General features: G+C 38.0%; 1 protein-coding gene across 14 annotated transcripts in view; it reads right to left on the bottom strand.

Annotated features, from left to right (window-relative positions):
- The window catches only part of LOC148867422 (protein ALWAYS EARLY 3-like), a 94253-nt gene that overhangs the window by 55051 nt on the left and 18802 nt on the right, over positions 1 to 20400 (bottom strand). For all 14 annotated transcript variants that reach the window (XM_088976964.1, XM_088976957.1, XM_088976953.1 and 11 more), the window contains 2 exons: positions 10808 to 10885; positions 9419 to 9611 (listed from right to left, as the gene is read on the bottom strand). In XM_088976964.1, the coding sequence (XP_088833090.1) occupies positions 9419 to 9611; positions 10808 to 10885 (271 nt within the window). The remainder of the gene's footprint in view (positions 1 to 9418; positions 9612 to 10807; positions 10886 to 20400) is intronic.

Consider the following 20400-nt stretch of genomic DNA (forward strand, 5'->3'; position numbering starts at 1 on the left):
GATGGGAGAATTGTTGAGGGAAGAAACTAGACTCCTAACTGCTGCAAACATAGAACGGAAACATCCAGATTCAGGGACTGATACTGTTTTTCTTGCACAAGGGAATAAGAAATCTGGTGGAAAAGACCCTTCTAAAACTCAATGCTATGAGTGTAAAAGATATGGACATATAGCCTCTCATTGCAAAAAGAAGAATGTCTGCACATATTGCAAACAACATGGACATATCATTCCAAATTGCCCAATTTGTCACACCCAAGGGGCCCATGAAGAAGAATCAGCCATGAGCTTATCAGGCGTCATAAGGGACAAGTGTTCGATACCCCTATTGCCAAGGGAGAATCCTCTACTTCCATGAATAAGGAAGAGATACGACAACTAGTATCCTCTACCATCTCATCCGCCTTTTCTACTATCGACCTATCTGGTGAATTCTCTAGTTATTGCTCTTTCCCCTCTCACATTTGGATAATTGATTCTGGTGCTACAAATCATATGACTGGGTCTATCCTGAACCTTCAAGCAGACTGTCTGAAACCAACCATAGACATATTGTCCCTGCTAATAGCGAGAAACTTGACATCACTGGGAGTGATGACTTGTGTATCAAACTTTCCCCCTCAAATACCTTGTCCCTTGCTAAAACCTTCCTTGTTCCAAAACTTACTGCCGACCTTATTTCAGTTGGTCAATTAGTAGATGAATGTCATATTCTAACATTTTCCTCTGATGGTTGTTTGATTCAGAACCAGTGCATTAGGAAGGGGCGTAGGATGGGCCGCTTGTTTCCTTTGGAGTTTGAGAAATCTCCATCAACATCATCCTCTGCTCTTTTGAGCTCTTCTACATTGAGTCATGTTTTGAATCAAAGAAACTATGTCTGGGATTTGTGGCATAAACACTTGGGCCACCTAAATACTTATTTGACTCCGATTTTATTAAAACTAAAATTCCTTCTATGAAATCCTTTGATGCATCTTGTGTTTCTTGTTGTTTGAGCAAGAGTAATATTTTACCATTCACTCACTGAGCTGAACATGCTACTTCGCATTTTCAAATTATTCATATTGATATTTGGACTTCTTCTATTGTTTTTCGGATAGGATACAAGTATTTTGTGTTATTCATTGATGATTGTACCAAGTACACTTGGATCTACTTTCTCAAACAAAAATCAAAAATTTTTCCAACCTTTAGGTTGTTTCATAACATGGTTCGAGTTCATTTCCAAGTGGATGTGCAAACCTTACGCTCAGACTTGGGGGGAGAATTAGGGAGTGTCCACGGTTCGGTCTCTCACCTTTCTACTTCACATCGCCAGTTTGTTTCTCTGTTGTCATCTATATCTATACCTAAGGATGTCTAGGAGGCCCTTACTTCACCCGGGTAGCGTCAACCAATGGAGGAGGAACTCTCTACTCTTCAGCATACTTACACGTGGGAGCTCACTACTCTTCCTCCAGGTAAGCATGTTGTGGGTCGTAAATGGATGTATACTGTTAAATACTTGCCGGAGGGCAGTGTGGAGCATTTGAAGGCCCGACTTGTTGCTAAAGGTTATTCTCAATTGTATGGGATGGACTATACGAAGACCTTCACTCCAATGGCAAAGATTGGCTCAATCTGCATCTTAATTTCCTTGGTAGTTATGTATGATTGGCCCTTGTTTCAACTCGACATTAAAAATGCCTTCCTCCATGGTTACCTTATTGAGGAGGTATATATGAAGCAACCACTTGGGTTTGTTGCTCAGGGGGAGTATGGTAAGGTGTGTAGACTGAAAAATAGGGTTGTTCACAAATAAATCCAAACCGACCAACCCGGCCGGACCCAACCCAAGTTGGCCGGTTTTTCTTCACTACCGGTCGGTTTTGGGTTGCAAAAATGAACAAACCAATAATTCGGTTCGGTTTCGGCTTTCAAATGTGAAAACCAAAGCCAAACCGAGTTGTGAAAATATATATTCTGAAAAAATATCTGTTAAATATAGATATTTTAGTTTTAAATAATAAATATATATCTGAAAAAATACATATCCTGAAATATATCAGATATATATTTCCAGAAATTAGAAAATTATATTTTGATATATTTGTATATATGTTTTAGTTTTAAATATATATTTCCAGAAAATATATTCTAAAATACTATATATAATATTAGTACTTTGACTTCATGCGCATTGTGCAAGCTTGGAGTTGGTTGAAACCCAAACAAACACAAACCGACTCAAAATGACCAGGTCAGTTTTACTTAATAGAGGGTCGGTTTCGGCCAAGTCGGGTCAGTTGAAAAAACACTACTAAACTGACCCAACCCGACCCGTGAACAGCCCTACTAAAAAAGGCAATTTATGGGTTGAAACAATCTCCTTGTGCTTGGTTTGGGAAGTTTAATGAAGTGAAGATTTTTAGAATGAAATAATGTCAAGTTGACCACTCAGTGTTCATCTATGATTCTGAAGCCAGAAAGATTTTATTAGTAGTCTATGTGGATGATATTGTCATAACTGGCAGTGACAAATTGGGAATTGACAAACTAAAGGCCTTTCTACAAGACCATTTTCAAACAAAAGACCTTGGGAAGAAGTATTTCTTGGATATAAAGTTGCTAGATCAAAACAAGGTGTAAACCTGTGCCAAAGAAAATATGTCCTTAATCTACTGGATGAAACAGGGCTGCTAGGTGTGAAACCGGCTGAAACTCCCATGGAACCAAATGCTAAGTTATGAAGTGATACAGGAGAAATAATTGATGATCCTGGAAGATACAGACAGTTAGTGGGGAAGCTGAACTATCTGACTATCACAAGACCAGACATCTCCTTTGTTGTTAGTGTGGTGAGCCAATTTATGCAAAATCCCCGGATACCTCACTGGGATGCAATTCTTAGAATTGTAAGGTACCTTAAGGCAGCTCTAGGCTGTGGGTTATAGTACAAACCAGGAGGAAGACTTGAGGTAGTTGGGTATACAGATGCAAATTGGGCAGGGTCAGTGTCGGATAGAAAATCTACTACAGGTTACTGCACATTCCTTGGAGGAAATCTGGTGACATGGAAGAGTAAGAAGCAGACTGTTGTGGCAAGGAGTAGTGTTGAAGCCGAATAAAGAGCCATGGCACACACTACATGTGAATTAGTATGGCTGAAAAATCTCCTACAAGAAATTGGATTCTCAACGAACAAACCTATGAGATTGTACTGTGATAATCAAGCTGCAATTCACATCTCATCTAATCTTGTTTTTCATGAGAGAACAAAGCACATAGAGATTGATTGCCATTTTGTGAGGGATAAACTCCTTATTAGAGAGATAAGCACAAAACATATGGGCTCAGGTGATCAGTAGGCAGGTTTGTTTACAAAAGGTTTGATCTCAGGGAGAGTGAACTATATATGTAACAAGTTGGGATTATAATGACATATATTCTCCAGCTTGAGGGGTAAGTGTTAGAATTGGCCGAATAAGGGTAGATTAGCCTTTTCATTCTGTTTAAGTTATATGCTTATGTGGCAGTCCTAATATTACTTCTATAGACATCCTGTCCCATACTTAAGTGGGGGCAGTTTAGTCTTTGTACACTAATTAGAATCCCTAATCCATACTATGGTCGACTAGTAGGGTTTAGCCTACTAAGTTCGAATGGTTCTTCTTCTTCATTCTCTACTGGTTCGAACTGCGGAAGCCACTGCAATAACAAAAATGATTCCAGATTTTTGTTGAGACAAAGCAGTGGATGAACGCATGGCTGCTGTCTTCCTGTTTTTGCCTGCATAGCACACAAACTAATTCTTGGATCTGGATACTTCTTTTTAACAAATGTGTTTTAGTTAAACATGCGTCTAAAGATGCAGCCCAGACTTAAAGAATTAACCTTTGAGGAGGCTACAAAATTCCAAACTTTAGCAGCTAGAAAATCTGTTGGACTGAGGTTAGACAAATGTCTAACAAAAGATCTGACAGAATTGGCCATCCGAACTCCAACTCCATACCCAACTATCTTCCACAAGCTGATCCAGGGGCTGAAGAGAAATCAGCTCCAGAAGTTCAGTGAAGAATCTCCCAATCTTGAAAATTCCTTCTATAGGAAGGACACCAGATCACAGAACCTTCGTTAGTTTCATAACACTCCCAGATAAACGCATCCTGGGGTTCTACAATCTGGAAAAACTGTGGGAATTGATCTGAGAGAGTGGATTGGCCACACCAAGGATCCTTCCAGAAAAGCAATCTATCCCCTTTACCCAGATTGGTTCTCAATCCTCTACTAAAGACAGGAAGGATGTCCATGTTTTTTTCCAAATTGAACAGCCAAGAGAATTGAAAGAAGTGCTAGTGATCCAATCCCCACTATCTGTATTGTAGTTGGCTGCCATTAGAGTCCTCTGCCATTCTTTTCTTTCCATTCCAAACATCCAGATCCATTTCCCAAGAAGTGCAGTGTTAAAGTTCCTTACTTTTCTGATACCCAAACCTCCTTTATCTTTTGGTAAACGCACCTGTTCCCGGCTTACCAAGTGTACAGTCTTCTTTTCCTCCCACCCCCTCCACAAAAATTCCCTTTACAGCTTCTCAATTCTTTGGGATATTTTCCCTGAGATAGGAAAAAGAGAAAGATAAAAAGCTAGGAGATTAGTCAGAGACCTTTTCAGAAGTATAATCCTGCCCCCTGAGGATAAATACTTAGCCTTCCAAGAAGCCAATTTCTTTTCCAAACACTCCAGAACTGGTTCCTAGATCAAAGCAAAAGTACATTTAGCTCCTAAGGGGAGACCCAAGTACTTAGTTGGTAAGTACCCCACTTGACAAGCTAGTCTTTCTGCTAAATCCTCAATATTTTCCACCTTTCCCACCGGAAACAAACTGCTTTTGTTCCAATCTACCTTCAGACCAAATACTACTCCAAACCAACTGAGCACCCCAACCAAAATCTCAATTTGATCCTCCTTTGCTTCTATAAAGCATAAGGTATCATCTGCAAATTGTAAAACTTGCACCCTTTCCCCACCTGGAGTCACCTCAAAACCTTTCCATAGGCCCTCCTCCCCCACTAACTTAATGAAAATAGTGAGAATTTCCACTACATATATGAATAATAGGGGGGAAAGAGGGTATCCCTGCCGAAGTCCCTTTGAGCTTTTGAAGAAACCCATTGATTGTCCATTAACCAGAATAGAAAATTTAGGAAAGGTAATACAGACTTTTATCCAATTTCTCCATTTCTGACCACAATTCATCCTCTCTAGAACAAAGTCCAAACATCTCCAATTAACATTGTCATAAGCCTTTCCCAAATCCAACTTACAGATCATACCTAGAGAACCCTCTCTTTGCATAGAATCAAATATTTCATTTGTCACCAAGACACTATCCAACATTTGGAGCCCTGGAACAAACGCAAACTGATTTTGGAATTCAAGAATTTTTTTCAGTTAAGGAAAGAAACAAAGAGGCCATTGTAGAGACCATTATAATTCAAGTGGTTCATTGGGTGAAGCCTTTGGAGCTATTTGCCGATTTCCCAATAGGTGACATTATGAAAAACTGGAAGAAAGTGGCTTGATCAGACCGTAACAAGATCATTGCAAGCACCCTTTGGTCTCCACCAACCAATGACTACACCAAACTAAACTTTGATGGGAGTAGTGCGGGTCACCCAAGTCCTTCTGGTATTGGTGGTGTTATTAGAAATGGTGAAAGCAGAATTATTGGTTTCTTCTCAAGTCCAACCGGTGTAGGTGACTCATTAAGGGCTGAGACTATGGTTGTTATGGAGGGAGTGCAAAAGGCAAAGAATATGAATTTAAGTAAGCAGATTATAGAAGGTGATTCATAGCTGGTAATAGAATGGCTGCAAAGGGAAGAAAATGGTTTCTGGATTTTCAATTATGAACGGAAGAAATTCAAGTAGCTAACACAAAATATGGATGTGAGACTTAGTTTGGTTAAAAGAACTTCTAATGCCTTTGCTGATGTTCTGGCAAAACAAGGGATGGGAAGAAGTCAATTGTATATAAAATTAAAAAAAAAAAAAGAACTTCTAATGCCTTCTAATGCCCTCCTCTTCTTGTATTTTTCTTCCTCTATAATCATTAATGAAATTAGCTGTTATTGACCAAAAGAAAATAGTTACTTTATAAAATTAAAAGGTATGTAATATAAATATAAAAAGGATAAGAGAGAAAAATAAAACATCCCACAATCTCAGACCCAAAAGAGGCCTAAAAGTATCAGATCTTGATATAGATCAAAAACTAGAGAGAAGGTTAACTTCTCAACATACACAACAGTGTTTTAAAAGGTGTGGGAGGTGTACGCCTAGAAGCACACCTCCAGGCGAGGCGCCCCCAAAACGCCCTAAGGTGTAGGGCAGAGGTGCTGACACCTCTAAGGCGTATGCCTAGGGTGTAAGAGGTGTATGCCTCATACGTTTTTTCCATGAGGCATACGCCTCATGCAAACCTCATGTAAAAAGACAAAAAAAAAAGAGAAAATGAGAAAAAGAAGGAAAGGAAAGGAAAAGAAAAGAAGGTGAAGGGGAAGAAAAAGAAAGAAAGAAAGAAAAGAAAAGAGAGAGAGAGAGAGAGAGAGAGAGAGAGAGAAAGAAAGAAAAGAAAAGGGAAGGGAAGGGAAGGGAAGATAAGGGGAAGGAAAGTGGGCATCTTCTTTCAACTAGTTCTATGCATCTTCATTTTTCATAATATAAAAGATTTTTATTAAAAATAAAGAAAAATGAGATTTTTCTTCCTCCTTCCTCCTTCCTCCTCATCCCCCCTCCTCTTCAAGGTTCAAAGTATCGGAAATGCCAAGTGTATTGGAAAGGCAATTTTAAGAGGTGTATCGGGATACGCCTTCGATACGCATGTGTATGGGAGAAAAACTACGATATGCATAGATACACTTGGAAACACTATAAATACGTTAATAAATCATAAATATACATCAACAACAATAAATATATGACCTCAATGAGGTGTATATACAGTAAATTAATATATTTTAATGGTTTTATGCAGAAATATATTGTAGCTAATTATAACTTCATTAAAAATCCTATGCTTAACTATAATTTATAAATTATAATTCTTAAGTTTCAATGTTTTATGGGATGGGAAAAACCCAACTCTCCTATTCAACCATAAAACATGCATTGACACAACTTCTATGTGAAAATATAATTAATTATTATTTATTATTTAAATAATTACTATTTATTATTCCAAAAATTATAATAAATAAATAAACATTATATAATATATTCAAAAATAGTTATTAAAGAAAATTTTCAATTGCTTTGTGGATATGATAGATCATCCATAGAATTATAATATATTCAATCATTGTGATCAAATAATAAAATATAATTAATTATTTATTTATTTTCTAATTCTAAAAATATAAAAATAAAAAAAATAATTATTAAAGAAGAAATTTCAATTGGTCTGTGGATATGATAGATCATCCATAGAATTATAAAATATTCAATTGTAGTGATCAAATGATAAAATATAATTATTTATTTTTTATTTTTTAATTCTAAATATATAAAAAAATCAAAAAAAATGTTAAAGAAGAAATTCCAATTGCTCTATGGATAAATCCATAGATCTAAAACATATTTAGTCTTTAGAAGCAAAGAAAAAATCACATTTTCAAATTTTTTGTTAATTTATATTTTCCCCAAATATTTTCATGAAATTTCCATAAATCTACTAATAACACAAAAAAAATTATGATTTTGAATGTAAGAAATGCAGATCAACATAAATTTAAACATCCAAGAAAAAAAAAGAAATCACAAGATATTATAAAAATTAGAAAAAAAAATTACCTATTTTTGCCATATTTTTTCAAATTTTGAAAAATCTTTAAAAAAAAGTTAACGATTCACACTTGTTTCTTGCAAACTTTTGCAAATCTAGCACTCTAAGAATGAAGTTTGGAGTTTTAGAGTCATTTGGGGGTGAAAGAAGGCTTATTTCGGGGAAAGAAGCTTGCTTTCCCTCTTTATTTTTTTTTTAGTTTTTGGTCATATCTTTTTCGTCGATACGCCACGGTACACCCCCGACACAGGTTCGACATGCATGAAAAAAGACGAAACAATCGATTTCCACGCGTATCCCGTATCTATTTTTCAAAGATACGATATGATACACCCCGTATTGGGCGTATCGTATCGAAAATTTTAAACCATGTTCCTCTTAAGGAGGCTTGTATGCGGGAGGCTTACGCTTCTTACATTCTGAACTACGCCTCATGCCTCTAGGTAATGGAACACCTTGCATCAGACCTCCGCGTTTTAAAACATTGATACACAAACATATACAATCTTATTTTTATTGAATACCGTGATAATTTTATTGATTATAGAGAAAATAATAAGTTATATACAGACAATGTTTTGAAATGTGGAGGCGTGACGCGAGGCGTTCCACTACCAAGAGGTGTGAGGCGTAGTTCAGAACGCAAGAGGCGTAAGCCTCCAAAACACAAGGAGGCATAAAACTCCTTAAGAGGAGGAGGTAAGGAGGAAGGGAAAGAGGATGAAGAGGAAGGGGGATCTCATTTTTTCTTTATTTTTAATAAAAATCTTTTATATTAAGAAGAATAAAGATGCATAACATTAGTTGAAAGAGGGGGGGGGTCTTGTCGAAGCGGAGGCAAGCGAGCAAACCTCGCTCACCAGAGCGGGCGGGGGGAAAACCACTTTCTTTCCCCTTATCTTTTCTTCCCTTCCCTTTCCTTTTCTCTTTTTTTTCTTCACTTTCTTTTTCTTTCCCTTCCCTTTCTTTTCCTTTCCTTTTTTTTCTTTTTTGTTGTGTCTTTTTATATAAGATGTGCATGAGGCGCATGAGGCATATGCCGCTAGCACGCCTCATGAAAAAAGTGCATGAGGCATATGCCTCTTGCACCTGAAGCATATGCCTCAGAGGTGTCAACGCCTCTAGCATACGCCTCAGGGCATTTTGGTAGTGACTCCAGCGCCTCCAAGTGTACACCTCCCATGCCTTTTAAAACATTGTACACAGGCAAATTTAGCATCCTAAGATTTTAAGTTAGGCTGCAACTGCCATCTAACCAAATTCCTTGTTGATTACATTCATTCTACATACAATTGACCCCAAAACAACTGAGCCCCATTCACCCCCTTTTCTAATGCATCAGCCAAACTACTTGCTGATCTTTGAACTCAAGAGAAAGTGCTTCCTAATTCCCTCAGAAAATGTCTAATCTCCATCATAAAGTGTCAGACTGTCAATATTGCCATAGTTCCTGTTATTTTTTTAACCAACCCACAAGTCCATAACCACCCAAGAATCCCCTTCCACACCTGCATATTTCTATAATTAATGACCAATATAATCGTTTGACAAGTAGATATGATCAAGTGCCATAATTTTCCCATGAGATTTTACCACCGGAGCGTTTCTTCTTCAATAATGATAAGCACCCATAACTTGATCCACCAGACTGGCAATTCAATAAATCTGGAAAATATCCATCCAATCCTTTCGTAACATTAGTTTGAACTTTTCCCCGACCACGCTTTTGAGGCTTTCGAGATATTTCTGATGCATCATTGCTTTCTCGTTCACTATCACTCCCTTCCTGTGAATTCACAATGAAATTGTTTTTAGATTCAGGCTAATCTATCCTGACAAGTAAACAGAATGTCCGTAATGTATATAAATGATTGGTTTGGCCATAGAGTACAGATTCTATAACTTAATGGATTAACCTATATCAATCCCAGTCAAAAAGTATAGAAATATAACCATTAGTCTCAGTTTTTAGATTGCTAAAGTAACTATTATAAATTTTATTTGTATTCCTGGTAGAAATTGTTATATAAAAGCAGAAATTTTATTTCAAACAAAAAAAAAAATCAAATGTTTTTGAAACTTAATATATTTAATTTACAGCACTAGTAAATCTTTTTATCAATAACAGCACTAGTAAAATAAAAAGTAAAAAAGTTCACTTGGAAAATAAAGATAGACCTGAGTTCTATTCAGGGGAAATTAATTAACTTCTAATTTAGATTTTTTGTCAGCAACAATAACTTTATTAGTTATAACAGTTTGTATGCGACGAATACAGAAACAGGAACATAGACAAACCTCCAATCATGTAGCAGACCTGTTACATCTCTAACAACTTGGGAAAAAAAGAAAGAAAAGAAAAAATAGATGCAATCAACAACTACCCCTTTACACAAATCCTAGCTCAGCAAGAAAGGAGTCAAGTAAAGATAACTACCTAATAGTACATTCCTGACAAATGGCAATCAAGCCAGCCATTTGCAGATCAGAACAAAAACAAGTGGCAGATACAATCTATAACTCAAGGTCTTCCCTCTCTGATATAATAGCATGACATTCAAGGACCAATCAACGAGGCAATCAACCAATATATTTCAATTTGAGAGTCTGACTGAAGATGAGTCCCTCAACACCCATGAACAGGCATGAGCCCTTGAACTAGGAACAGCAGCTCAAACCTCCTAAATCCACCCATTCAGCTACAGGCCTAGAGTATGAAAGGGAGATGTCACCAATTCACCATTATATCTCTGAGGCTCCACCAATTTCTAAAGGTTCAGGGTTGTGCAATACAATTATGTCAAAGAGCATGGTCTTTCTGTTCTTCATTATTGTACTTAGTGAAAGAACAAACCAATTAGAATCACTAGTAATAGATAATAGAGAGGCAATATTTTTTAGCATTCAACCAACATGCATATAATAAAAACTATAAAGGAAAATAAAAAATAACAAAATGAAAAGGCACAATTTATAACCCACCAAAACATTGTAGTGATCGGTCATCATTGCTATCAGTCCAACCACAGATGCCATTCCTTCTGGAAGGGATAAGTATGCCTGAAAGTGACAGCACATGTTCTAAATAAGTGAAATGTATAACCAAAAGCCAAGGTAAATAAATATCTTATTTTGCTAGTCCATTTGGTTTGACTTATAAATATGTAGAATAGCACATAAAGAACATAAGCAGCGACTTAGAGACGCCAAAATCCTGGTCTATTTGGTGTAGTTCCTAGGGATGCTTTTCTTATTTGTTTCACATGCTTGCATTATTGAGTACTTTGAATGTTTTATATGCTATCTTTGATTTTATTTTTGCATCTTCACTTTGAATATGTTTTATATGTAATGTTTATGTATTTTAATTTGAACTAATAGGCTTTATATAACATTTAGTTAAAATTAGAGTTTGCATTTTTAATATTTTTACATATTCTGATTTTTTTGAATTTCTAAAAATTTTGCGCATTATTTCAAAAAGGCACACACCTTGCCTTGTGCACGCGCCTTTGGTGCAAAAAGCCCTTTGTGCATTATTTGTGCCTTGCGCTTTTAAAACACTAATGCATCTGATTGATGCAAGATCTTTGTGATTCAGCACTATTCTTGCAAATAAACTCAAGTTTAAATGTGTAGCATAGAAACAAATAGCTAACAAAAGAAAGAAGAGAAGAGAAGAGATGGAAATAAGATGAAAACCCTAGGTAATCACACCTAAAGGTGAGGACAATCACACCCCCAACTTGCCAACCACACCAAATTCTGTAGAGAAGCTTTCTTTGTTCATTAACCAAAAACTGTTTCCCAAATTAGCTTTACAAGCTTACTAAGAAAGACGCTTCCAAACGAGCATCCTAAGGTCAACTAAAGATTCCAGGATCTTCTAAAGTTGATCCACTGCTGACCCATATCCCATGTGGGCCCCATGTTAAGTTGATTTCCATCAGGTCTTATGTGATAGGAAAATTCCACTTAGATTTGAATGAAAATTCCATTACAAAATTATAAGGCAGCTATGATGTATGGATATGAGTATTGGCCAGTCAAGAAACATGTCCAAAAAAATGAATGTGGCAGACATGCATATACCAAGATGGATGAGTGGAAAAACTAGAAAGAACAGGATCAAAAACGAAGTCAATTGAAGGAACCTAGGAATAGCTCCAATAGGTGATAAAATGAGAGAAAGTAGCCTAAGATAGTTTGCTTATATGCATAGAAGGCCACCTACAGCACCCATAAAAAAGAAGTTTTTTTTTCGAAGACAAAATAGAAAATTTTATTAAAAAGAAAAAGAGATACAAGAGGAATGTGTAGGTCCCAAAATGAGGATTGTTACCATCTACTATTATCTTGCTCCTTAGTTGTAGCTTTATGGTGTTGGAGCTTTAGTTTATTTGGATGTAGGCGGAACCCGCCGTCTAATGTACGTATGTTGTTTAATCCATCTACTCTTGGGTGCACATGAGAAGAGGTAAAATTATGTGGAAATGTATTAGGGCAGCTATCTTATGGACTGTTTAGGAGGAAAGGAATGCTAGAATCTTCCTAAAGAAGGAAAGAAGTTTTGCTGAAGTGAAGGATTGTATCTTAACAAGAGCAATCCATTGGCTAAAGTCCTGAAGACCTTGGTCTTGTTTGCTGAATTCTCCTGTGATAATCTTTGGAGAAATTGGTTAGCAATGGCTAATACCTCCACTAGGAAGAATAGAAGTATGGTAGAGTGGAAACCTCCTCTAGAAGGTGTCATTAAATTGAGCTTCGATGGTAGCAGCCAAGGTAACCCTGGGCCTTTGGGTGTAGGAGGTGTGCTAAGGAATAAGGACAGCAACATTATTTCCTTATTTTCAGGATCAGTGGGAGTGGGAGACTCTACAAGGGCAAAGATACTAGCTGTTGTACAAGGGATCCAGATTGCTAACCAGCTTGAGGTGGAACATCTTCTAATTGAAGGGGATTCTCAGGAGGTAGTAGGTTGGCTATCAAACCCAGACGCTGCCATTTGGGGTTATAGAAAACTCCTCAAAAAAGTGAAGTGGCTAACTAGCAATATGCAAGTTGATGTTAAATGGGTAAGCAGGTCAACAAAGACTGTGGCTGATTCCTTGGCCAAACAGGGGTATCCAGGGAAGGTCTTTTTTGGGCTACTTTGTAACTTGATCTAGTGATTTTGAAAAGCTGTAAATGACTATTCTGGATAAATCGCATATCGTGCCTCCCCTTGGGATGCTTGTATCTCTTATCTTTGGCAATTAATAAAATTCATTCAATTATCAAAAAAAAAAGAGATAAAAGAGGGATAAAAGAGACGATGAGAAATAGTTTAGGCTCTCCCGTTCTTCCTTGAATCCTTCCACAAATAGTTTAGGCTTCCTATCTGAGAACTAGACTGACTCGACAATGTCTGTACCGCTCGCCTTTTCTTGAACCCTTGCAACAGCATAACTATTAATGACCTCTTTTTTCTTATCCACCATACTCTTCACTTTATCTTAGCATCCCCTTCAGGTCTCTCAATTAATTTACTCAGATCACCTATTACGACCAGGAAATGTTGAAAAGCCTCCACTATCTGTTTTCAGCCCAAGCTCTGTTTACCTTCAGGGATACAGACCAACCTTCTCTTCCCAGGGTTGAATAACTCAGTCAATTGCACATAAGCTCCACATCTCTGCTCCAAAATTTCACTCCAATGAGTGGTATCACCTCCCCTGTAATAAACTCTCCAGCTTACCGTCCTCTGTGAATGGATGGCTCCTTCAATGAAACCTTTGAACCACAACATGGCTTTCCCTTTTAAGGAATACAGTCACCTTCCAGTGTTCAATGAACTTCAATATAATCCCTCATCTAGTTTTACCTCTTCTAAGATAAAAGTTTTGGCCTCAACTCTGAGTTTCTTTCTCCAGACATTTGCACGAGCAAAGTTCCTCTCAGTATCCATTCCTCCTCAGCCTCTACAGTTCTTTTCACTAGATCTGTTGGGCTATTCCATCCCTTCTTTCTCAAAGACAAAAAGAACTTCTGCAACTTACTACAGAAGTTCTTGACTTCTTGCCCACAATATTTTAAGAAGAAGCAATCTATTACAAGTTGAAGGGGCTAAAAGGGCTAGGAGCAGACCAAAGAGAACATGGGTCAAAGCAGTAAGAAATGATTTAAGTGATCATAATTTAACAATGGATATGACATTAAACAGAACAAAACAGCAAAACAGGATTCATGAAGCCAATCCCATATAGTTGGGATAAGGATTAGATGATCATCAACTACAGGGATTGATTTTTTAGGTCATATTTTCTTATAAACAAATCTTATAAAAAAAAAAGTGTGTTTTTATTACTCATAGAAATACTGCCTTTTATTTTTTTTTCCATTAAGAACTCTAGGGTAAATTTGAATTAGTTGAGTTGAGTTGAGTTCTATTTAAGTTGTCATAGTTCTATTTAAGTTTTGTACTTTGGGTGTTTTCATTTCATTCAGGTGATTGCTCATCACCTTTCCTTGTATCCTTTTTTTCTTGTTTTAATAAAATTTTTATTTATCTTCAAAAAATAACTAGGCAACAAGGTGCCCTTGGAAGGTCGCCTTAACGAAGCACTTGCATGCTTTATACATGTTAATGTCAACTATGTAGGGGTATTTTTGTCTTTATGCTTATGTTTAAGCTATTGATGTATAAGGTTATGTTAGATCTTATGTCCCTCACTTAAGTGGGGGCACATGTGTCATTTCCAGATTAATAGTAATATAAAAACAAATCTGGCCGAATGGGAGATAATTTTTCTCCCTTGTTCGAACCAGAACTTTCTATCCTTCTCTTCTCTTCTTCTTCTTCTCTCTCTTTCTCTCTTTCTTTTACTTCTACTGTTATCAGTCTAACAGGTTTCAAGGGCAGGCCAAATCCTAATATGGTATCCGAGCCAAACTGAGCAAATCGAAACTGCCCAGAATTCTGTTCTTTGTGCACCCAATCTAGGGTTTTCTCTTGTTTTCTTCGCCATCAGTTGGAGATAAGGGAGGGGCTGAAAAGGAGTGATCGCCCTCTTCCCTTGAAGGTTTCTATGCCTCTAGTTGTGCTGTTCGTGGTTGGTTGCTGTGGTTTGTAAGAAGCCCTCCCCTAATCGATGAAGAGAAGATGGCTGATTCGTGTGGTGCAATGGGTGCCTTGTATGTTCTGATTTTCGGGTGATTAGGTAAGAGGTTTCTAGGCAATTTCTTGTTGTGAATCAAATGATAAGTGTGTTTCAGATTGTATGGTGGGAATTCAGATTGTAGTGTGTTAGGGTTTATGCAAATTTCAGTGTGATTCGAAGGGGGAGTGATCCTCAAACAGTGTAGTGAGTTTTCAGGTAGTCATGGGGTAGGGTTGTGGTGTAGAGAGTGCAGTTTTCAGCAATAATAAGTGCTGAAAACAGTGTGGTTCAGTGTGCAGTGTGGTTTAGTGTGTAGTGTGCCGAATTCAGCAATAACAGAATTCAGCAATGGGAGACAACAGTGACAGTAAGACTAGTGTGATGGTCCCTACTAACTACCTGAATTTTTTTTTTTATAACTTACTGACTACCAGAATGTTCAAATGACCTCTATTAAACTGAATGGAGAAAATTATGTGCCTTGGGCTAAATCTGTAGAAGGTGAAACACATAAGGGAAGAAAGACCTTCCACTGATTCTCACGAGTATGACGATTGGGAACAACAAGATACACAGATTATCACATGGTTATGGAATAGTATGAAACCCAAGATTAGTGTGAATTTCATGTTTCTTGATACTGCCAAGAAAGTGTGGGACCATGCTAAGAAGTTGTAATCGGGTCAAGACAACACAACTAGAGTATATCAATTGTATCAAGAATACTTTAATCTGCAACAGGGTAATCAGAGTCCTGAGGAGTACTATGCTAGTATGAGAAACATTCGTAATGAGTTGAATGTTTATCACCCCCTCACTTCTGATGTCAAAGTTCAGCAACAGCAGAGAGAACAACTAGATGTGACTCGATTTTTGGTGGGGCTGAAGTATGAACCAGTGTGGGCTTAGATACTAGGAGGATCAGCTCTCCCTTCCTTAGAAGAGGTGTTTGCTCGACTTAGGAGGATTTCTATTGGATCTACCGAGAACTCTAGTGTTTCTGACAAATCAACTTTTGCAATTTCAAGAGGTCGTGGTGTTAGAGGTGGAGCTCGGGGAGCTCAGTCTGGTCGTAGTGGTAGCAGTGGACCTACATATAACCGTGGTGGTGGTCGTACTGGAGGTCAAGATTCAGGGGGAACCCGTGGTAGAGGACATAGTTCGGGTCCAAGGAGATGTACACACTGTGGTATGGATGGACATACCATTAATTGTTGCTATGATTTGCATGGTCCACCTTCAACTTGGGCCAAACATGCCATGACTAGTGACAGTAGCTTCAGACAGGAGAGTCATTCAACTGATTAGATGCTCCCTACATCCATAGATGTTCCTAGGAAGGAGATGATGAGTGTTCCCGTGATGAGTATGAGAGGTTTGTCCAGGCCACATCTCAACAAAATATGGCCACTCTTGCACACTCAGGTATGGCTTGTCTGGCATCCACACCCAATCCCTGGATTATTGACTCTGGAGCCTCCAATCACATGACTGGAACTCCAGGTGTGTTTTCTTCCTTCTCTCATTTCCCAACATCACAATCTGTTACCCTTGCTAATGGTTTCACATCCTCCATTTGTGATGTTGGTAAAGTTAACATGGATCCTTTACCCTTATCCTCAGTTTTGTATGTCTCTAAATTTTCATTTAACCTTATGTTAGTTAGTAAGTTGACCAAGTCTTTTAATTGCTCTATTACTTTTTACCCTTCTGTGTGTTTTTCAAGATCTCAAGACGAGGATGAAGATTGGTGGAGGGCATGAAGTTGGTGGATTGTATTATCTTGACGGTGGTGGAAGTACGTCAACACATCTCCAGTCATCTCTTTCTCCTCTCCAGTGGCACTATCGATTTGGTCATCCCTCACTGAAAGTTTTGAAGTCTTTGGTTCCTTCATTGAGTCATCTTTATGTTTTGAATTGTGAGTCATGTCAGTTAGGGAAATCATTGTGTTCCCTTTAGTCCTAGAGTTGATAACTGTATATCGAGTCCTTTTTCTTTGGTTCATTCAGATGTTTGGGGTCCTTATAAAGTAATGTCATACAATGGGTATAACTATTTTGTCATTTTTGTTCATGATTATTCAAAGATGAAGTAGCTTTATTTAATGAAAGTAATGAGTGAATTGTTTGCCATTTTCCAAAAATTTTATGCTGAAATTCGCAACCAATTTGATGTCCACATTAAAATTTTTCGTTCCAATAATGGCCGTGAATATTTCTCTACATCATTTCAAGAATATTTAGACCAACATGAAATCATCCATCAGACTTCATGTACCTACACCCCACAACAAAATGGGGTGGTTGAGAGAAAGAATCGTCATCTTTTGGAAACTACTCGATCTCTCATGCACCACATGAATGTACCCAAACCTTTTTAGAGTGATGCAGTGCTTACTTCCTGCTTCTTGATTAACCGGATGCCCACGTCTATCCTTGATGGTCATTCTCCATTCACCACCTTGTTTCCTACCTTGTCTTTGTTTCCTCTTTCTCCTCGGGTTTTTGGGTGTGTCTACTTCGTTCGTAATTTGGGGCCAAGAAGGGACAAGTTAGATGCACGATCCATTAAGTGCATCTTCCTTGGCTATTCCTGGACTCAGAAAGGGTATAAGTATTATCATCCTAGCTCTCGACGTTCCTTTCTGTGTGTTGATGTTACCTTCTTTGAGTCTACTCCGTTTTTCTTGGGGTCCAGTGACGTTTCTTCCTCCTCATCACCTCCTCCTCTTCCTTTTCTAGTTGCAGATTTTGTTCCTCTTGTTTCATCTATGACCAAGTCCTTGCCTCCGGTGCCACCTATTCGTCAAGTGTATACACATCGCCAACATGTACCAGCTCCTCCTCCAACTCCATCATCGACGACAGATCCGGCAGTTATCCCCACACCAGCCCCAACCACAGTATCTGATCTTGATCTTCCCATTGCCTTGCAGAAAGGTAAACACAGTTGTACCCTTCATCCTATTTCTAATTATGTTTCTCTCACTCACCTTTCTACTTCCCATCGCCATTTTATCTCCTTGTTATCCTCTGTTGTTGTCCCTAAGGATGTCCAGGAAGCCCTTGCCTCTCCGGGGTGGCAACGGGCAAGTTGTCGGTTGTAAGTGGGTTTATACTGTTAAGTACTTATCTGATGGTAGTGTAAAGCGGCTGAAAGCTAGACTGGTTACCAAAGGGTACTCCTAAACCTATGGTACTAACTACACAGAGGCCTTCTCCCCGATTGCTAAGATTGGTTCAGTTCGTGTTGTGATTTCCCTTGCTGCTATGTATGATTGGCCCCTCTATCAGCTTGATATCAAGAATGCTTTCTTGCACGGTGATCTACTCGAGGAGGTCTATATGGAGCAACCACCGGGGTTTGTTGCTCAGGGGGAGGATGATAAAGTGTGCTGACTAAAGAAAGTCATTTATGGGCTTAAACAGTCTCCTCGAGCATGGTTTGGTAGGTACAGTGAGGTGGTAAAGAAGTTTGGTATGAAGCAGTGCCAAGTTGACCCTTCAGTCTTCAGTCATGACTCTCAAGCTAGAAAGATCCTATCGGTGGTGTATGTAGATGCTATTGTTATTACCGGGAATGATAAAATGGGGATTGATAGGTTGAAAACTTTTCTGCAGAAACATTTTCAAACAAAGGACCTTGGTAAACTAAAATATTTCTTGGGGATAGAAGTAGCAAGGTCTAAGCATGGTATTACTTGTGTCAGAGGAAATATGTCATTGATTTGCTGGAAGAAACAGGTTTGTTAGGCGCTAAACCAACTGAAACACCTATGGAAACAAACACTAGGTTGAGCAGTGATATGGGTGAAGAGTTTGAAGATCCTGGCAGATATCGGATTACTCGGCTAAACATTTCATTTGCGGTTAGTGTGGTAAGTCAGTTCATGCAGAAACCTCGGGTTCCACTTTGGGATGCAGTTCTAAGGATTGTGAGGTATTTAAAAGGGGCTCCAGGTCGTGGTTTGATATACAGAAGTGGTGGAAAACTTGAAATAGAAGGATATACTGAAGTTGATTGGGCCGGATCTAAATATGATAGGAGATCTACTACAGGCTATTGTACTTTTCTTGGGGGTAATCTGGTGACATGGAAAAGTAAGAAGCAAACAATTGTGGCAAGAAGCAGTGCAGAGGCAAAATATAGAGCTATGGCACATACTACTTGTGAATTAGTGTGGCTAAGGAACCTTCTACAGGAGATGGGATACAGTGTTGACACTCCAGTGAAGGTCTACTGTGACAATGAGGCTGCAGTCCATATTTCCTCTAATCCGGTGTTTCATGAGAGAACCAAGCACATAGAGGTTGACCGTCACTTTGTGAGAGAGAAGGTGCTTAGTGGAGTGACAGATACTGCATAGGTTAACACATGAAACCAGTGGGCAAACTTGTTTACTAAAGGGTTGAGTCGGGGAAGAGTGAACTACATATGTAACAAGCTGGGGTTATATGATATATACTCACCAGCTTGAAGGGGAGTGTTAATGTCGACTATGTAGGGGTATTTTTGTCTTTATGCTTATGTTTAAGCTGCTGATGTGTAAGGTTATGTTACATCTTATGTCCCTCACTTAAGTAGGGGCACATGTGTCATTTCCAGATTAATAGTAATATAAAAACAAATCTGGCCGAATGGGAGAGAGAACTTTTCTCTCTTACTTGAACCAGAACTTTCTCTCCTTCTCTTCTCTTCTCTTCTTCTTCTTCTCTCTTTCTCTCTTTCTTTTACTTCTACTGTTATCAGTCTAACAGGATTCAAGGGCAGGTCGAATCTTAATAATACAAGACACATTTATTTTCTGATAATTATAACATTACAATAGATATCATTACACATTTACATCAATTGTTCATTTTGTGTGTCCACAATACGTATTCTTACACTAGTTTCTTGTTATTATTTTCTTATTTGTTTGGGTTCAATCGACACAGAGGTTAGTGGACATTGTCTTGAACCATTTAAAACTTTAAAATCTGAACCAATAAGGAAGAATTTAAAGATTTTATCCAATCAACACACAAGAGCAACTGAGGTACACCTTTTCTTCTTTTTGCTGGGACAAAAAGGGTATCCACGTCCGCCCCTTCTCTTTCATTTTCTAAGTTTTTTTTCACCTCCTTTTCTTACTAGGACAAAAACAAGGGTCAGCCCCTACATTTTCTATGTTTTCTTTTCATTTTTCTTTTTCTTCTCATAAATATGTTGGTTCTCTATGTGGTGATATGTTTACACATCTTTTCATATCTTGCAAGGTAGCTGGTTTCTTGTAGAAGTTCAACACCTCACTGTTTGGATTTCCAAATTTTCAGCCAGAAACTGCTGCAGAAATTTTTTTTTTCTACTTGGCTAAAGTTAAGAGGAAGTAAAAAAGCAAAAACTCTCTGGAGCTGCTTACCGTTTGCTATTTGCTGGAACATTTAGAAGGAA

This window comes from Nelumbo lutea, chromosome 3 (genome assembly GCF_056320005.1).
Source record: "Nelumbo lutea isolate HS-2025 chromosome 3, American lotus-T2T, whole genome shotgun sequence".
Classification (NCBI taxonomy): domain Eukaryota; kingdom Viridiplantae; phylum Streptophyta; class Magnoliopsida; order Proteales; family Nelumbonaceae; genus Nelumbo; species Nelumbo lutea.